At 41.7% G+C, this 16,706-nt stretch overlaps 1 protein-coding gene across 1 annotated transcript in view; it reads left to right on the top strand.

The window, feature by feature from the left end:
• Positions 1 to 4,187: 4,187 nt before the first annotated feature.
• The window catches only part of ZNF318 (zinc finger protein 318), a 28,627-nt gene continuing 16,108 nt past the window's right edge, over positions 4,188 to 16,706 (top strand). Inside the window, exons 1-3 of the mRNA XM_056852526.1 lie at positions 4,188 to 4,577; positions 8,689 to 8,873; positions 15,080 to 15,698. Coding sequence (XP_056708504.1) covers positions 4,215 to 4,577; positions 8,689 to 8,873; positions 15,080 to 15,698 — 1,167 coding nt within the window. The 5' untranslated portion in view covers positions 4,188 to 4,214. The remainder of the gene's footprint in view (positions 4,578 to 8,688; positions 8,874 to 15,079; positions 15,699 to 16,706) is intronic.

Below are 16,706 nucleotides of genomic sequence, written 5' to 3'. Positions count from 1 at the left end.
CTAAACGGGAACAGCTTGATAAGATTAGAAAATGGCAGCATCCATATGAATTTTTAATATTGGATGAAATTGAACAGAAAATTATTTTTAACAAACAAATATTTTTTGAACATGCTAACAAGCTGGGTAAAATGTTAGCATGGCAACTCAAACACAAAGAGAAAAAAGTACCAATATCTCAAATTAAAAGGAAGGGTAAGATAACAAGAGATAAGGATGAGATAATAGAAACATTTGTGGATTATTATACAAATTTGTATAGAAAGAATTTGGTGTCGGAAATCAATATGGATGCATATCTTACCCAATCAAATTGGGGGAAAATAACTCAAGATAATAAAGAATTACTGGATTCTCCAATAACTAGGGAAGAATTACAAGAGGTAATAGGTAAAAGCAAAATAAATAAATCACCTGGGCCCGATGGATTTACTGTTTCTTATTATAAAGTATTTAAAGATCAGTTAAGCCCTTATTTATTAGATGTGATGAATTCTTGTTTGTTAAATGGGTCTATTCCTCAAACTTGGAAACAAGCAAATATAGTATTAATACCGAAGGCGAATACTGATATATCGGAAGTTAAAAATTACAGACCGATTTCATTACTGAATAATGACTATAAATTATTTGTTGCAATTTTAGCATCTAGATTGAAAAGGGTATTAAATCAAATAATACATGAAGATCAAGCAGGTTTTTTACCAGGAAGATTGATTAGTCAGAATGTAAGAGTGGTAGTAGACCTTTTAGAATATGCAGAACAAGACACAACTCCGTTAGCTATGGTATTTTTGGATGCGGAAAAAGCGTTTGATAATGTGAATTGGCAGTTTATGATTAAGATATTAAAATTTATGGATTTTGGGGAGAACTTTAAAACTGCCATAAAAAGCGTATATACATACCAAACTGCTAATCTGTTAATAAATGGAGTGGTGTCACCACAGATTGAAATCCAGAAGGGAACGAGACAAGGATGTCCTCTTTCTCCTTTGTTGTTTATTTTGGTATTAGAATTCTTATTAACAAATATTAGACAAACTGAGGAAGTAATTGGGGTAAGATTGGGGAGAAATCATTATAAAGTTAAAGCATATGCAGATGATTTTGTATGTTTTTTGACTGATCTGGTTGAGCAAATTGACAGATGGAATAAGATTATGGAAGTTTATGGACAGCTTTCAGGTTTTAAAATTAATAAAAATAAAACTAAGATATTGGTTAAAAATATGACACTTTCACAACAACAACAATTGACTAAAAAGACAGGATTTAGTATCGAACATATAATTAAATATTTAGGTATATGGATATCACATAATAATCTTAATCTATTTCAGAATAATTATGTGAATCAATGGCAACAGACAGTAAAAGATTTAAAAAGTTGGGGGAAAATACCATTATAATTGTGGGGACAAATTTCAGTAATTAAAATGATGCTATTACCTAAAATGCTTTTCTTGTTTCAAAATTTACCAATACTGAAAGGCGCACAGATATTTAAAAATTGGAAGAAAGATATTTTAAATTTTCTCTGGGGCAAAGAAAGACATAGGATAGCATACAATAATTTAGTGGAATTGAAAGAAACAGGAGGGTTGGGATTACCAGATTTGAGAATGTATTACCAGGCAGCTTGTTTCACCTGGATAAAAAACTGGATTATATTAGAGAATCCGAAATTATTGGAATTAGAGGGATTTAATTTACGATTTGGGTGGCACGCATATTTATGGTACAAAAAGGAGAAAGTAAATAAAGATTTCAATTCCCATATTATTAGGAGTAGTTTATTACAAATATGGAAGAAATATAAAGGTTTCCTGGAAAATAAAACTCCCGGTTGGATTAATCCTATAGAAGCTTTTGTGAAAAGGGGTGTCCATTTAAATCTGGATATTAATATATATAGAGAAATGATAGAATGTAAGGATGGGATTTGGATGTTAAAAACTAGAGAAGAGCTTCAAATTAAAGATTGGTTTATGTGTTATAAAGTAAGAGATATATTTAATAAAGATAACAGAACGGGGTTTAATCATACCAAATCTAAATTTGAAATTATATTAACTGAGGGGAATAAAGGACTGATAGGAAGGATGTATAAATTATTGATAGAAATGAATTTGGAACAGGAAAGGATTAAACCAGTGATGGTGAAATGGATGAGAGAATTAGGTTATAATATAGATTTGGAAGTATGGGAAAATTTGTGGAAGAAGCAATTTAAATTTACCATTAACATTACCAATGAAATTTATATAAAATGTTTTCTAGATGGTATATAACTCCTGTATTATTAAGCAAAATGAAAAAAGAGGATGAGGGTCTTTGCTGGAAGTGTGGAACGAATATAGGTACATTTATGCATGTTTGGTGGAGTTGTAAAAAAATTAAGAGATTTTGGAGATTAGTTTTAAAGGAAACTAATAATTTGATTAACTCAAAAATAAAAAAAGATCCTGCCTTTTGTCTATTGGGTATTCCTAAAAAGAATTTAGATAAAGGTGACAGAGTCATATGTCAATATAGTTTTGCTGCAGCTAGAATTACAATTGCTAAGAACTGGAAACAAATAAATAAACCTTCAATTAAAGATTGGAGAGAAAAGCTATGGATGTATATGTGGATGGCCAAACTTACAGATTCTTCACATGGTAAAGATATTAATTAAAAAAAATATGGCTAAAGGCCGCTGCATATTGGGATAAATTGGCAAAAATTGATTTTACAACTATAGTTAATGAATTATAGATTAATGTGTTTTTAATAAATGAATATTATAATAGATTTTTAAATACTGTCATAACACCACTCCGGGAGTCCAAGGGTGGAGGGCACAAAGGTGGGTGGTGGAGATTTGGGCACTATATATTGTATGAAGGATAACATACATTATATTTGTACTGGATGTAATAGTTCTCTCTGTGTGATTTTTTTTGTATTGTATTATGATTTTATTTTTGTTTATTTTTTGTTTAATTATAAAAAAGCAATAAAAATTATTTAAAAAAAAATTCTCCAAACTCAACAGTAAGCCCCAGTGCAGACTTTTGGGAATTCGGATGTGGGAAAAGGTGCATCTAGAGAGCAGCAAACCTAAAGCAAAACCTCCTGTGCATAAATGGCCAACGGCAGGGCTGGATTTAGGTTTGATGAGGCCCTAAGCTATTGAAGATAATGGGGCATTTTATATGTCCAGCTGTGCTTTGTCAACAACAAATTGTCGCTTTTTTGTGTGTGTGTTGAATATACGCTATATGGTAATTTATGGACCTAATAGGTATCTAAAGCCATTTGCACATAACAAAAATATGAGCAAACCAGTGATATTTTAGGGAGCAGGCTAGCAGGCGGGGCCCATTACTTACATCACAGGAGCCTACACAACACAAGACACTGTTGCTGTATGTAGGTTTTATTTTATTTGTTTTGTATGTTATATTTTGGAAATGTACACCCAGTTTTGTTTCCTTTAAATTTTTTTGGGGGCCCCCAAGAGAGTGAGGCCCTAAGCTATAGCATGATTAAAAAAGGTAAAGGTCCCCTGTGCAAGCACCAGGTCATTCCTGACCCATGGGGCGACATCACATCCTGACGTTTTCTAGGCAGACTTTGTTTGCAGGGTGGTTTGCCAGTGCCTTCCCCAGTCATCTTCCCTTTACCCCCAGCAAGCTGGGTACTCATTTGACCGACCTCGGAAGGATGGAAGGCTGAGTCAACCTTGAGCCGGCTACCTGAACCGACTTCCGTCGGGATCGAACTCAAGTCATGAGCAGAGCTTTTGACTGCAGTACTGCAGCTTAACACTCTGCGCCACGGGGCTCCTAGCTTGTTTAGCTTATACATAAATCCGGCACTGGCCAATGGGCGGCAAGCGCAGCTCCGACGACGAATAAGACCCGAAAGCAGAGCGCGTCGCGCTCGCGCGGCGCTCCTACCGCCAGGCGCTTCCTTCCCTTCAGGCCCGCCTCTCTGAGTGAGTCACGTGGCAGGAGAGAGGCGGGCCTGAAGGGAAGGAGGCGCCTGGCGGTAGGAGCGCCGCCTTCGCCATTTTGTTCGGCGGTCTCTCAGTCTATCTCCCCCCCCCTCCCGCGCGCGCGCCTCACTGCGGGCGTTTGCGTCGCGCGCGCATGCGCCCTTGCAGCGATGCTGGGGCGGTCGGCGCTGAGGGAGGACTGAATGCGGCCTCCGCCGCTCTCGCAGCCATGTACCGCTCGGGCAGCGGCCGCTCGGGCCTGTCGTCGTCCAGCCGGTCCAAGGAGAGCAGCGGCTCGGGCCCCCGCAGTTCCCGCGCCGGCGCCTCCGCGTCCGGCACGACACGAGGCCGCAGCCCGCGCCGCTCGCCCTCCCCCCGGGGCCGCAGCCGCTCGCGCTCGCCCTCCCCCCGGGGCCGCAGCCCGCGCCGCTCGCGCTCGCCCTCCCCGCGGGGCCGCCGCCGCCGCTCGCCCTCCAGCAGCCGCTCTTCTCGCCGCTCGCCGTCCCCGAGCCGCAGGAGCAGGGCGCGCTCGCCGTCCGGGGGCAGCCGGAGCCGCCGCGGATCGGAGCAGCGGGACGGCAGCCGGAGCCGGGTAACGACCTCCGAAGCCCCGGCCTCCGTCTCCCCCTCTTCCCTCCCCCGGCGCCCCTGGAAACGGCCGCCCGCCGTCCCCGTGAAGCGGAGCCCGTGCCGCCCCCTTCAGGAGACGCCCCCCCCCCCGGCCGCCTATATCTGTGTAGTGTCTGGTAGCCCAAAACCCAAATGCATCCTTGACGCTATAAACAACAACCCCCCCCAATCGCCCTTATGGCCCAAGGGCAGGGGGGCAAGTTAACACCGCGGGCCAAAACGCAGGGGAGGTTTTGCTTTGGGTTTGCCGCTCTCCAGGTGCACATTTTCCCCATTCAGATTCTCAAATGTCTGCAGGGGGGGCTTGCCCCCCCTGCAGACATTTGAGAATCTGAATGGGGAAAATGTGCACCTGGAGAGCGGCAAAACCTCCCCTGCGTTTTCGCCCTACGTGTTTGTGGAGATGCTCCTTGAAATAGACCCGCTTGGTATATAAGTAGCCTAACCAGAAGGACTTTCTTGATAGTATGGAACATTGAGCGGTATATGTGGCATGAAAGTCAGGAAGCCGTACAAACCGGAATCTTTACAGTAACTCCTGGTTGAGGATAAGACCGTACCTGTCACTGGTTCTTGTAGGTTATCCGGGCGGTGTGACCGTGGTCTTGGTATTATCCGGTCACACAGCCCGGATAACCTACAAGAACCAATGAACTCTGACCGTGAAAGCCTTCGACAATACCGGTCACTGTTCTAAAAGTTTTCCTTGCGAGGGATGAGCTGCCCTGCTTAGGGAATGCTTTACACTGGTTCCCAACCTTTTTTGGACCAGGGACCACTAGGACTTTTTTGTTCAGTGCAGGGACCCCAAGGTTCAAAATAAAAATTCAGAGAATTTGAAAATAAACTTCAATCATAACTGTTAGTTAAATATTAAACTTAGAATAATATTTGAATATATATTTTATAATAGAGAACTTTTAATTGAAAATATTAATTTATTATGGGTTTATAACTTTGTTTCGCGGACCTTAATTTCGTTATTGCAGACCCCTGGGAGTCCACGGACCCCCGGTTGGGAGCCAGTGCTTTACAGGTACCTGCAGTTAGGTGTCCTGTGTGTGTATCAAGTGCCGTCAAGTCACAGCCGACTTATGGTGACCCCCTTTGGGAGTTTTCATGGCGTCCTACCCAAACTTTAAGGGTACCTGCAAGGCTAGGATGCCATTTTTGTGTGGAGATGAAGATGGTTAAAAACAGAGGCACACATGAAGTACTTCAGTTGTACTGACCCTAACCCATGGATGCAGGCGTCCATGAAACTTGTCGCATTCAGTTTAGCTTGAAGTTGCAGCCTTGTTTTGTTATATGGGTTAATGCATTATAAACTGGTAGAACTTTAGTTAGGAAGCGCTGGTTGTACCAGTCCAACCAATTTTTTCACTGTTGCTCCTAGCATTCTGAACCTGTAGTTGCTGCTGCTGAGGACCTCAGTACTTGGAAGCAGGAAACTGAGTTTTCTAATCCTTGGTAATTTTTTCTTCTAAAGCAGTAAAACATACACCACCTCTGCAAAAATAAATAAATTATGAGCCAAAAGCATATTTTTGGGCCAGTCATCTTTGGACTTAAGGTTTTTAACAGCCTACCCTCTTATGTATTTGTGTATAAATTTTGCAGTCCCTTCAAACATTGGCACTTTTTATGCACATGCTTGCCGCTGTGATTGTGAGAGCCAGATTTATATTTTGAAGGAGTGGTTTGCAGAAATTTGCCCATTATAAAGGTGCACAGCATTTGGAGCAAAGGAAGCCACAATACATTGAGATTTGCCTCTTTCCCAAGTGAATTGAAGTGGTGTTGGTACTTGGTTGGTACTTTCTTTGTTTTCTTTAAATAAAAAGCAATCTTTTCAGAACTGAGTAATTTCTTAATCCCACTTGCTTAGTGATTGGACATCAGTATTCTTGCATACTCTGCTCTGGTTAGACCTCACCTAGAGTATTGTGTTCAGTTTTGGGCACCGCAATTTAAGAAAGATGTAGACAAGCTGGAATGGATCCAGAGGAGGCAACAAAGATGGTGAGGGGTCTGGAGACCAAGTCCTGTGAGGAAAGGTTGAAGGAGCTGGGTATGTTTAGCCTGAAGAGGAGAAGACTGAGAGGGGATATAACCATCTTCAAGTACTTGAAGGGCTGTCATAAAGAGATGGTGCCGAGTTGTTTTCTGTTGCTCCAGAAGGTCGGACCAGAACCAATGGGTTGAAATTAAATCAAAAGAGTTTCTATCTAGACATTAGGAAGAATTTTCTAACAGAGCAGTTCCTCAGTGAAACAGGCTTCCTCGGGAGGTGGTGAGCTCTCCTTCCCTGGAAGTTTTTAAGCAGGGGCTAGACGGCCATCTGTCAGCAGTGCTGATTCTGTAACCTAGGCAGATCATGAGAGGGAGGGCACCTTGGCCATCTTCTGGGCATGAAGTATGGGTCTGTGGGGGAAAGGTAGTTGTGAATTTCCTGCATTGTGCAGGGGGTTGGACTAGATGACCCTGGTGGTCCCTTCCAACCCTGATTCTTAGAGTTCCAGTTCAGGGATTTCCAATTACAGCCTTAAGAAAACAAGAACAAGGGTTCATCTTGTCCAATATCCTATTTTCCCCATCTGACAGACACGTGTCAACTAGATGCCCCGAAGCAGGGCAGCAAGACAATAGAAATCCCCTGATGCTATATCCAAGCAATGGGTTTTTAATAGCATGGTGCCTCTGTTCACATGTTCCTCTGATCCCACATTCAGCTGTTGTGACGTAGTGGTTAGAACGTTGGACTAGCATCTAGGAGACCCAGATTCAGGTCCCCACTCTACAGGAAGCTTGCTGAGTGACCTTGTGCCGCTCATTCTCTCAGCCCAACCTGCCTTGCACATCAGTGGTTGTGAGGAGAAAATGATGATGTAAGTGATTTTGAGTCACCACTGGATAGCAAAGCAGTGTATAAATATCTAAACAATAAAAATGGTCGCTGTGGCTTGTAATTTTGATAGATGAATTTTTCTAATTCCCTCTTAAAGCCATCTCAGATAATGACAATCATACATGGTTTTTGGTCTGGCCTGCCTCTGCTACCTGTTCGTTAAATTCTACATTCTCAGTTATCAGGCATGATTTAATAATAAACCTTTACCATGTTCCTTCTTGGTTGTCTTTCTCTTTTGAAATTAGGATTTTTTGTCCCAAAGGGCATAATTTTAAACTTGCATTTGCATTGGCTGCATTTAGACATGGTGACAAAGCTGAGTCCATGATGGGGCCTGAATGTAGTTTCTTGTTGTGCTCGCTTACTCGCTTTTCTCCCCCTTGTGCAATTAACAGCACAAGGGAGTGGTTGGGGAGCGCCGAATCAAATCAAGTTCTTTGGGATGTGTGCATTCAGGCACCTGAGTGAACTGGTGTTTTTCTGCAGAGATTAGGATTCTAAACTTTGATTTAATCTCAGATTTTGGTGAACAAACACACTCCATTGTGCCCCTTGGCGTGCATTTGGCCTTCATAGTGAATTGTACTGAAAGCATTCTGAACCAAGAAACTCTTGTGCTCCATTTGTAAATGGAGAGGTGTGTGAATAAGCAGAACAGTGAACTGCATCCTGAATATGTTGGTGGTAGTGGCAAACCTGGCTGCTTCCTTGCTCACCCATGACGCCAGATCATTTATGAACACGTTAAATAGCACCAGTCTTCAAATAGATCCTTTGAAGAAAGCATGCTTCCCTCCTGTCTGAGAAGTTTATATATCTTATCTTATTTTCTCATTCTTTAACCCATTACCATTTTTATATCTGGCAGGTAGAATTGGGGAAACGCTATTCTTTTAACTGGTACAGTTGCGGCTGTGGTTGTACTGCTTGTGTATGCCTGTTCTAGAAAGCTTCAGTACAGATGAATGCCAGATAGGTATTTTGTATCTCAAGTTGGCACTGATTTGCAGTGAAATCTGTACAGCCGGTCTGGAGTACTATTGGGTCACTTCGGACTATATTTATCAAATGTAACAAGTATAATTTATTTGACAGTTATGCAAAGACTCTGAATATTCCAAAAAATTATGTAAGATGGGGTTATATTTTTCTCTTGTTGCAGAGACGCTCTCCGGGCCGGCGTTCTCGCTCTCCAGGCCGACGCTCTCCAAGTAGACACTCTGAATCATCAGTGGAACAGAGCCTGCGGATCACAGTTGGCAATGACCATTATGGCACTGATACCCCAGAGCGAAGGAGACTGTCTGACAGACTAGGCTCTCCGGTTGATAGCCTAAGTGATGAAAGGTAGAGTTCTGTAAAGATCAGTGTTTCAGAATTACTTCTTGGTTCTCATCTAGTGGTGGCGGTGAAAAGTGCTGTCAAGTTACAGCCAATTTATGGTGACCCCATAGGGTTTTCAAGGCAAGAGATGTTCAGAGGTGCCTCTGCATAGCAACCCTGGACTTTCTTGGTGGTCTCCTGTCTAAGTACTTACCAGGGCCAACCCTGCTTAGCTTCTGAGATATGACATGATTGGGTTAGCCTGGGCCAAACAAGTTATATAAATAACCATAGGCTTGTTGAGGAAACAGAATATTTTAAAGGACTAGGCTTTATTGGACTTGAGCTATATATCTGGAATCCTGACTTCGGCTTTTTAGCTGTCTTCCATTTCAGATTCAAACTAGTATCCCCAGATGGATATCAAGTATAAATTTTTATTTAAGAAACTTAAAATTCTAGATTGAGAAGGATGATAAGACGAGTACAGTAATAAAAACAAATGTAGATCTCTAAAAAACCTTAATGAAATAAAATGTTAATGCCTTGGCATACTGTTTGTGCTTAAAGAAGAAACTGTGTTGTTTTGTATTAATCTGACCAGGCTGAATACTAAGACTAAGACTTATACTAAGTTCAGATTCTAACTAGAGATCTCTGGCTGCAAAAGTAGACTTTGGGATTTACAAGTCTTACATACTTCACCAGGTTAACACCACTTACATTTTTCCTCAAAGGGTTTTTTTATGGTGGTGGTAGCCTTTTACTGTAGAGGGATGCTAGATGTATCAGTCTATTTCAACAGTGGACTGTCTTTTAGCTGAATCATTAATAGCTTGGGAAAATCACAAAAGAGGTTTGGCTATAACATTGTAGTATAATTCGGCTCTATCTAACCTGGCAGATGGTCAGATTAAAAGACATTTATTCTGTCTTTATCCTGGATACTGTTGCTGTTTTTGCTTCTTTTAACCTATATCTTAAAAGTAAACTCAGAAAAATATTTTGCAAAACAGGATTAAAATGCAAAGCGCAAAGCAGTCTTCAATTAGCCCAGAAGGCTTGTAAGTCCCAAAGTCTACCTTTTGCAGCCAGTGATCTCTTGTTAGAATCTGAACTTCATTTAAAAAATAATCCATTAGAATGGAGTAATAAGTCTGAATGATAAAAGTAAAATTTCTGTAGCACTTTTCAATGCCAGAGTGGGTAAGTAATACCAGAAGTATGTGTTTAGAAATAAAATAAAATTGGCAACAGAGTTCTCTGAGTGTTTCAGTCAAATGTGAAGAGTAGTTTCAGTGTGGTGCCAGCGTGGTGTAGTGGTTAAGAGCCAGCGTGGTGTAGTGGTTAAGATCGATGGTTTGGAGCAGTGGAGTCTGACCTGGAGAACCGGGTTTGATTCCCCACTCCTCCACATGAGCGGCAGAGGCTAATCTGGTGAACTGGATTTGTTTCCCCACTCCTCCACATGAAGCCAGCTGGGTGACCTTGGGCTAGTCACAGCTCTCTCAGCCCCACCTACCTCACAGGGTGTCTGTTGTGGGGAGGGGAAGGGAAGGTGTTTGTAAGCCAGTTTGAGTCTCCCTTAAGTGGCAGAGAAAGTCAGCATATAAAAACCAACTCTTCTTCTTCTTTCTTTCTTTGACCTTATCTGAACAATCAAATACGTCATAAAGAACTAATGCAAAATATTTTATTTTTATCTTTATGTCAGGGAAAATATAGTTTAGAATCAGCTAACTCAGTATAATGTGTAAGCAGTCATACATCTCTACCTTCTGTCAGCAAGGATGATGAGTGGCAAAAATAAACCTTCTGAGATTCCAAGGAACAAGGCTAAGCATTGCACTGAGAAGGGAACTGTTAGAAAACAGTCACAGTGCATTCTTAAGGAGAGTTACTCCAGCTAAGCCCATTCATTTCATTGGGCTTAGACTGGAGTAACAGTCCTTAGGAATGCATTGTCAAATAATCAAAATATGTGGTGAGAAGGTAGAGATGCTGAGACCTGGTCCTACATATGTCAGGGCGCAGAAATCTTGAATTGCACACCTCCCCCATATATAGAACATTTAGTATGAATTGAGGACTACATGTGTGTGTTTGCAGTGAGAAGGTCCTACCTAGAAAACTAGTCATCTTTTTTTGTCCCAGGTGAATCACAGGAGCAGGAACTCGGCATATGTGAATCAGCGTGTGTACATGATCACACTAAACATCCAGTGCTTGCTCTTGCTCCTCACTGGGGCATGCAAAGCGGGAAATAAGATTATAGTAAGCTGAGTATTCTTTGAGCTAGTGCCTGTGATAGGATTTAAGGACAGCTGTTGAAAATAAAAATACATTTGACCAGTGATATTGAATACGTAAGAATCTTGTGTCCAAAAGCTGGTGGGAGTGGGGCAAAAAATTCAATTCTTCTTCCCCTAGCAGAAACAGTGTCCAGTTTTTAACTACAGTACCACTGTATTGAACTTTCCTGCGCATTTTATTTTCAGTGGATGCTGATCTAAAAAGTAAGTAGTGAGAGCAGATGTGGAACTGAAACCATTTGTTTTGAAAAACAATCTCAGGGCTGGTTTGAAAGAAGACTGGGAAACACCTTTTTGCAAATTTCTGGTTTGTTGACAAAACGTTTACCAGCTCATTAGTGCCTAGATGTATGCACAGGTGCAGTAAATCAATGTAAGATTTAGTTTTAATTTTAGATAATTCACACATCCTGTTTTTGTGATCCATTTTTTAAGAATTGTGTTTTGTCTGCAGTTCTGCTTTGATGGGAGTAGATTTCTGTTGATTGAAATGTAAATGTGCATGAAAAAGCTATATTTAAGAAAGAGAACTCACAACCTGAGTTCGATCCCGACGGAGGTCGGTTTCAGGTAGCCGGCTCAAGGTTGACTCAGCCTTCCATCCTTCCGAGGTCGGTAAAATGAGTACCCAGCTTGCTGGGGGTAAAGGGAAGACGACTGGGGAAGGCACTGGCAAAACCACCCCGTAAACAAAGTCTGCCTAGTAAACGTTGGGATGTGACTTCACCCCATGGGTCAGGAATGACCCGGTGCTTGCACAGGGGACCTTTACCTTTTTAAGAAAGAGTAGTCTGAATAATATGTACTTGGTGTCATTACTGTATGTTTTCTCCTTGAATGGCAAAACTTCTCCATTGGTTCACTTTCACACCAAGTGCTGTATCTGGCTGTCTGTATTCAGTACTGTATGAGTAGAAGAAGTGGAGCACATGATGGTTATTTCATTATCCAAATAAATTTTTCCCCCTCAGGAGAAGTTCTTCTACAGAGAAAGGACCTCCAATTACTTTCTTTTGGTGATACTTTCGTTTGTACTTGGAAGTGTAAAATGAGAAGTGAGAATATGTTTGAGGGAGACAGGAAGCGCAACAGCGATACTAGATTAAATTTAAGGACAAGGTAGACATACTTCTGCATGCTTGTTTAAAAAGTTGTTTAAGTTGTGCTGAGGCGAATTATAATACTTCTGTTGAAAAAGGGTTCTAATATGCAACATTTCTAGTTGATAACCTGATATTGAGATCCCATTTCAGCTGAAGCATTATGAAGAGTGGTACAAGCTGCTATATGTAGCTGAACCAAAGTCCTGTGTGTAATAAAATGGGTGTAGCCATGCAATTGAACCCCACTTGTCATTACCTTCTTTCCCTCACAGCTGCAAAAAAAACCCAGATGAATAATTTTGCCATATTTGGAAACTCTCAGTGGCTGTGTAGGCTTCTAGAATCTCATTCTGTGTACCTGTTCTTAAACAGTAATAGTCTGGTCTTCCTATGCTGTTCAGGGGCTTGTAGAAGAAAGTGCACTGAGATCATATGGTATCCCATGAGCAATTTCCACAGTACCTGCAATAACATCTGGCCATAAGAAGTCCCAGAGTTGTATTTAGTCATAAGTTGTGTGTCTATTTTAGTTTCACCATTTTTGAAAGCTCTTCAAACTGAAAAGGAGATAATATTTTCATTTGCCTCATATTATTTTCTAAATGGTAGGTTTGCTGAGATATCATTGAAATTGGTGTTTGAAATGAACTTAGTTTGGTGATTGTGATGGGTTGGAGCCAGACTTTCCACTCAACACAAGGCGCTTTTGTTGGTGCAGCAGAACATTCCTGCCTCCCAATGTAGCCCACTGACTTCCCCAGTTTGTACTCTGGGGGGTGGGGAGACCAAGGCACCCTCAGGAACAGCATGAGAGGAAAATTGGGGGTCAACAGCAGGAAGGGGGAATTGGTGGATATTATCCCAACCCTTCCATTAGTGGATTATTTAGGCTGGACACAACCTGATAAATATGTTTTTATGCTACTTTGCCCCTATTGGAAAAACAGTATTGGTGAAAGAAAGGCTCTTCTTTGCTAAGGTGACAAAGGGAAGCAGTCCATGAAGGAAAATGATCTAAAGACTGAAGGATGAGACGCTTACGCTGCTGTTTGGGAACTACAGTATTGTAAACTGCAAGATCACTTTATTAAAATACTTAGCTGGGATGCTCTGATCATGTTTCCTATTTTCACCCCAGTGGGTGTTGTGCTCCCCTAGACAGTCAGGCCTCCACATACTTCATGTAAGCAAAACAAAAGCATACAGTTGAAAATATAATAAAATGAAGATATCGTTACCCATTTCTTCTGCGAAAGAAAGACATTGGATTGGATCTAGTCATCTTTTGCACTCCCATCTCATCCACCTCTCCTTACTACAGCCACTTCCAACATGCCATTTGTACATGTTGGTCCCAGGATTCCCAGCACAGTCTTTTGAGTGGACAAAGAGGATCCTTCCTCCTTTTTTCACCAGCACAAAAGCTAGTTAGATCAAACCCATTAGCTTAATTTGGATGTAATCTTTTTAATTTTATAAACCAAGATTTCAGTTATGGGGGAAATATGCTGCAGGCTTATATGCTCCTTCCCCCTTTCCCTCCTCCCTTGTTTACCTGACTTCCAACCTTTAGCTTCCTGATTTTGGTAAACAGTAATTTGCTACTACAGCCAAATTGGCAAGGATAGGTTTGGTTTGTGCTGTCTTCCAAAACAGAATTGGAACCCGTGGTTTGCCAGTTTAGACATAACTGGAGATTATGGTTTGCCCATGCCAGGAAGTCAGGGAAGGAATCATCATGGAAGGGCAAGGAAGTAATGTGTGTGCCTGACTCTGGACATGATATTCAAACTGGGCCATTGACTCTTAAGAATGAGAAGCAAATGCTAGAACGTGTGGTGTTGAGAAACTGAAAGTCTTGTGATAGAGCTGTGTGTGCATGATTTCACCAGAAATCTGGTTTTTTCATCACAGTGTCCCATTAATTTTAAGTTTGGGTTTTTAGTAATGTTTTGAATGCGTTTTGTGTCCTACGTAAAAAAAGATGGACTTTGTGTAGGAGCCCAAAGAACCATGAAAAGAGCTCCACTTGAACGGTTATTTCCAGCCTTTCTGCATTGCCTACAGGCCCCCTTCCAAATGCTGCCCCCAAAAGCTGCTTTTGGAGATTAGGGGACCCTCAGGGACACAGTGAAGTTAAATTATCCATCATCCCCCAAAATCACAGAAGTGCCTTATATTTATCTTGTATACATGTTGTAAAAGTAACTGGAAGGAGTTTGAATCAAAATAAGAGTGGGTGTGTATTTATAATGCCAACAAGTTGGTGCAGGGTGATAATGTAAATATTACATTTTCATGGTTATGTGATCCAATGGATTTGTCATGGACTTCTGTGTTATTCATGTAAGATGTTTTTGTAGGTCTGACGTTGTGAATGGGAGGGAGATTGTGCTGTGAGCATTCATTTATACTTCTGAACTTAGAGGCCTTATAAAAATATGTTCTAGTTTCAAATGGTTAATACTGCTTAGTACAAATTTGATATTTTGGTGCAATTTTAGAAGTTTGGATGATAGATTTGTGCTGGCTGTTAAGTGCTTCTGCAGGCCAGTGGGCCCTTTATGCTCCAAGAATCTACTCTCAGTCTCATTTGCGAATGTATCCTGTGCCCACAAATTATGTGTTTTAGAGGTGTAGCTGTGTCCCTTAGAAGAGCAAAACATACTACTGCTTACTATCCAAAATCCCCCAAACCAGCCATGCTGGGTTCAAAGCAAGAAGTGTGTCGGGGTTTTGAATAGTTGGCAGATTATTTTACGCTAGCCTGAACTCCCAAGTTTCTGACTTTGTTTTACCCTGTCTTTCTCATCAGGGATGACCTGGCTGAAGGTCCAATATTTAGCAGAGGCCTTTCACGTCCTCAAAGCCTTGAGCGATACTCCTCTCGTGAGGACAGTCCTCCTAGTCCTTACAATGCGAGACACGAAGAGGACTACCGCAGTAGGGATGTCTTTCTTCACCAGTCAGACTATAGCGTGAACTATGATCATCTACAGGATATATCACGAGAACCTGACAGGGATGGTGAACTACTTAGGAAGTCCTTATATCAGCCAGAGGAGAGAGGGCGAGAGCCAAAGCGCCCTCGATATGACAGAGAGGACAGACTATTTGCTGTGAATGTGGAGCATCAAAGTTTCTTGTCAGGAACACGAAATTACCGTAAAAGGAGTCTCAGCAGAAGCCCAAGCCCACGCCCAGCATACCTGGATGAAGACTTCAGGGAGCTTGAAAGTGCTAGGAGAAAAAGGGCGGAAGAGGAGCTGGACAAAAATTCTAGTCAAGATCTTCCTGGCAGTGGTTGTGTGATCCCTGGTTTGACTAACCCTGCGCAGTCTTCTGAACCTCGTTACCTTTATAGACCTGATGAAGCACCGGCAATGCCCAAAAAATCAATCCTGAAGAAACGGGTAGATGATTCTTCTGTGCAGGTTTGCCCCACCTCCTCTCCCCTGCATGTTAAACTGTCAGTGACACTTTGCTGTTTCTTACATAATCTTTAGTAGTAGTCGATCATTCTGTTTTTTGTCTTTTTTTCTTTATGATAGAACAGGCACCGTCAAAGTACTATTTCATCCAGGCTTTCCTTTGTTGTGGATCTGGTTTAGTGTGGGTCATAGTGTAATTAGCATCTTGGTTCCTACTTGATCTGGAGTTTTTTTGGAGCAAAAGACATCTTAGTCTTTCCTGATGGTCCCATGTTCAGTTGAGTTTATGCAACATGTAGTTTCGAGCATTCTAATTCCCACATGTTAAAGTGTTAGGACAGCTTAACACATACTCCAACTGAGTGGTAGATTTTGTGGTTTTTAAAGTGGATAAAGAAAAGTAGGAGATACATTCTGTAGGACGACCAGTGTTTACATTGGAGCTGGATCTCTGGATTTAGCATGTGGTTCAAATGAAAACTATGGTTGTTACCGGGGCGAGGGAGGGGGAATCCTCTGGCCCACGTACTGTTTCTTCCCTCTGCAGATGGTGTGATAGTTAGACTTTCATTTAAGTCAAATCATTGTTTGTCATTACATTCAAATCTCAAACAGTTGTTCTTGCTCTTCCCTGTGAACTAGAGCTGCTTTGCGCAGAATTTTCCCCAAGTAGAAATGGTTTCCCCCCAATTTTGTGGGGAGCTTCCACAAGATGTGCAGTTTATGAACATGAGGTGTGGAGCTCTTGGGACTTTTCCGTTTAAGCTGGAGCAAGGGAAAATATGTGGACGCCTTCCCCATGCACCACTGTCCTGCTCACTGCTACTTCCCATAGTGGGGGGCAGCTTTCCCCATCCCTGTGCAGAAACAGCTCAGGATTCCATACTGTAGTTTAATCCTAATTTACACGGGAAACTGCAAACCACAGCTTGTAGTTCAGATGTAATGGCTGTCATAAACCACCCTATCAGCTTCCCTTTCCTCCCTTGCTGTGGGCTGGCCAAAAGCGAA

Source organism: Euleptes europaea, chromosome 7 (genome assembly GCF_029931775.1).
Source record: "Euleptes europaea isolate rEulEur1 chromosome 7, rEulEur1.hap1, whole genome shotgun sequence".
NCBI lineage: Eukaryota > Metazoa > Chordata > Lepidosauria > Squamata > Sphaerodactylidae > Euleptes > Euleptes europaea.
The sequence above is the reverse complement of the archived record's forward strand: the minus strand, read 5'-3'. Positions and strand labels throughout refer to the sequence as shown.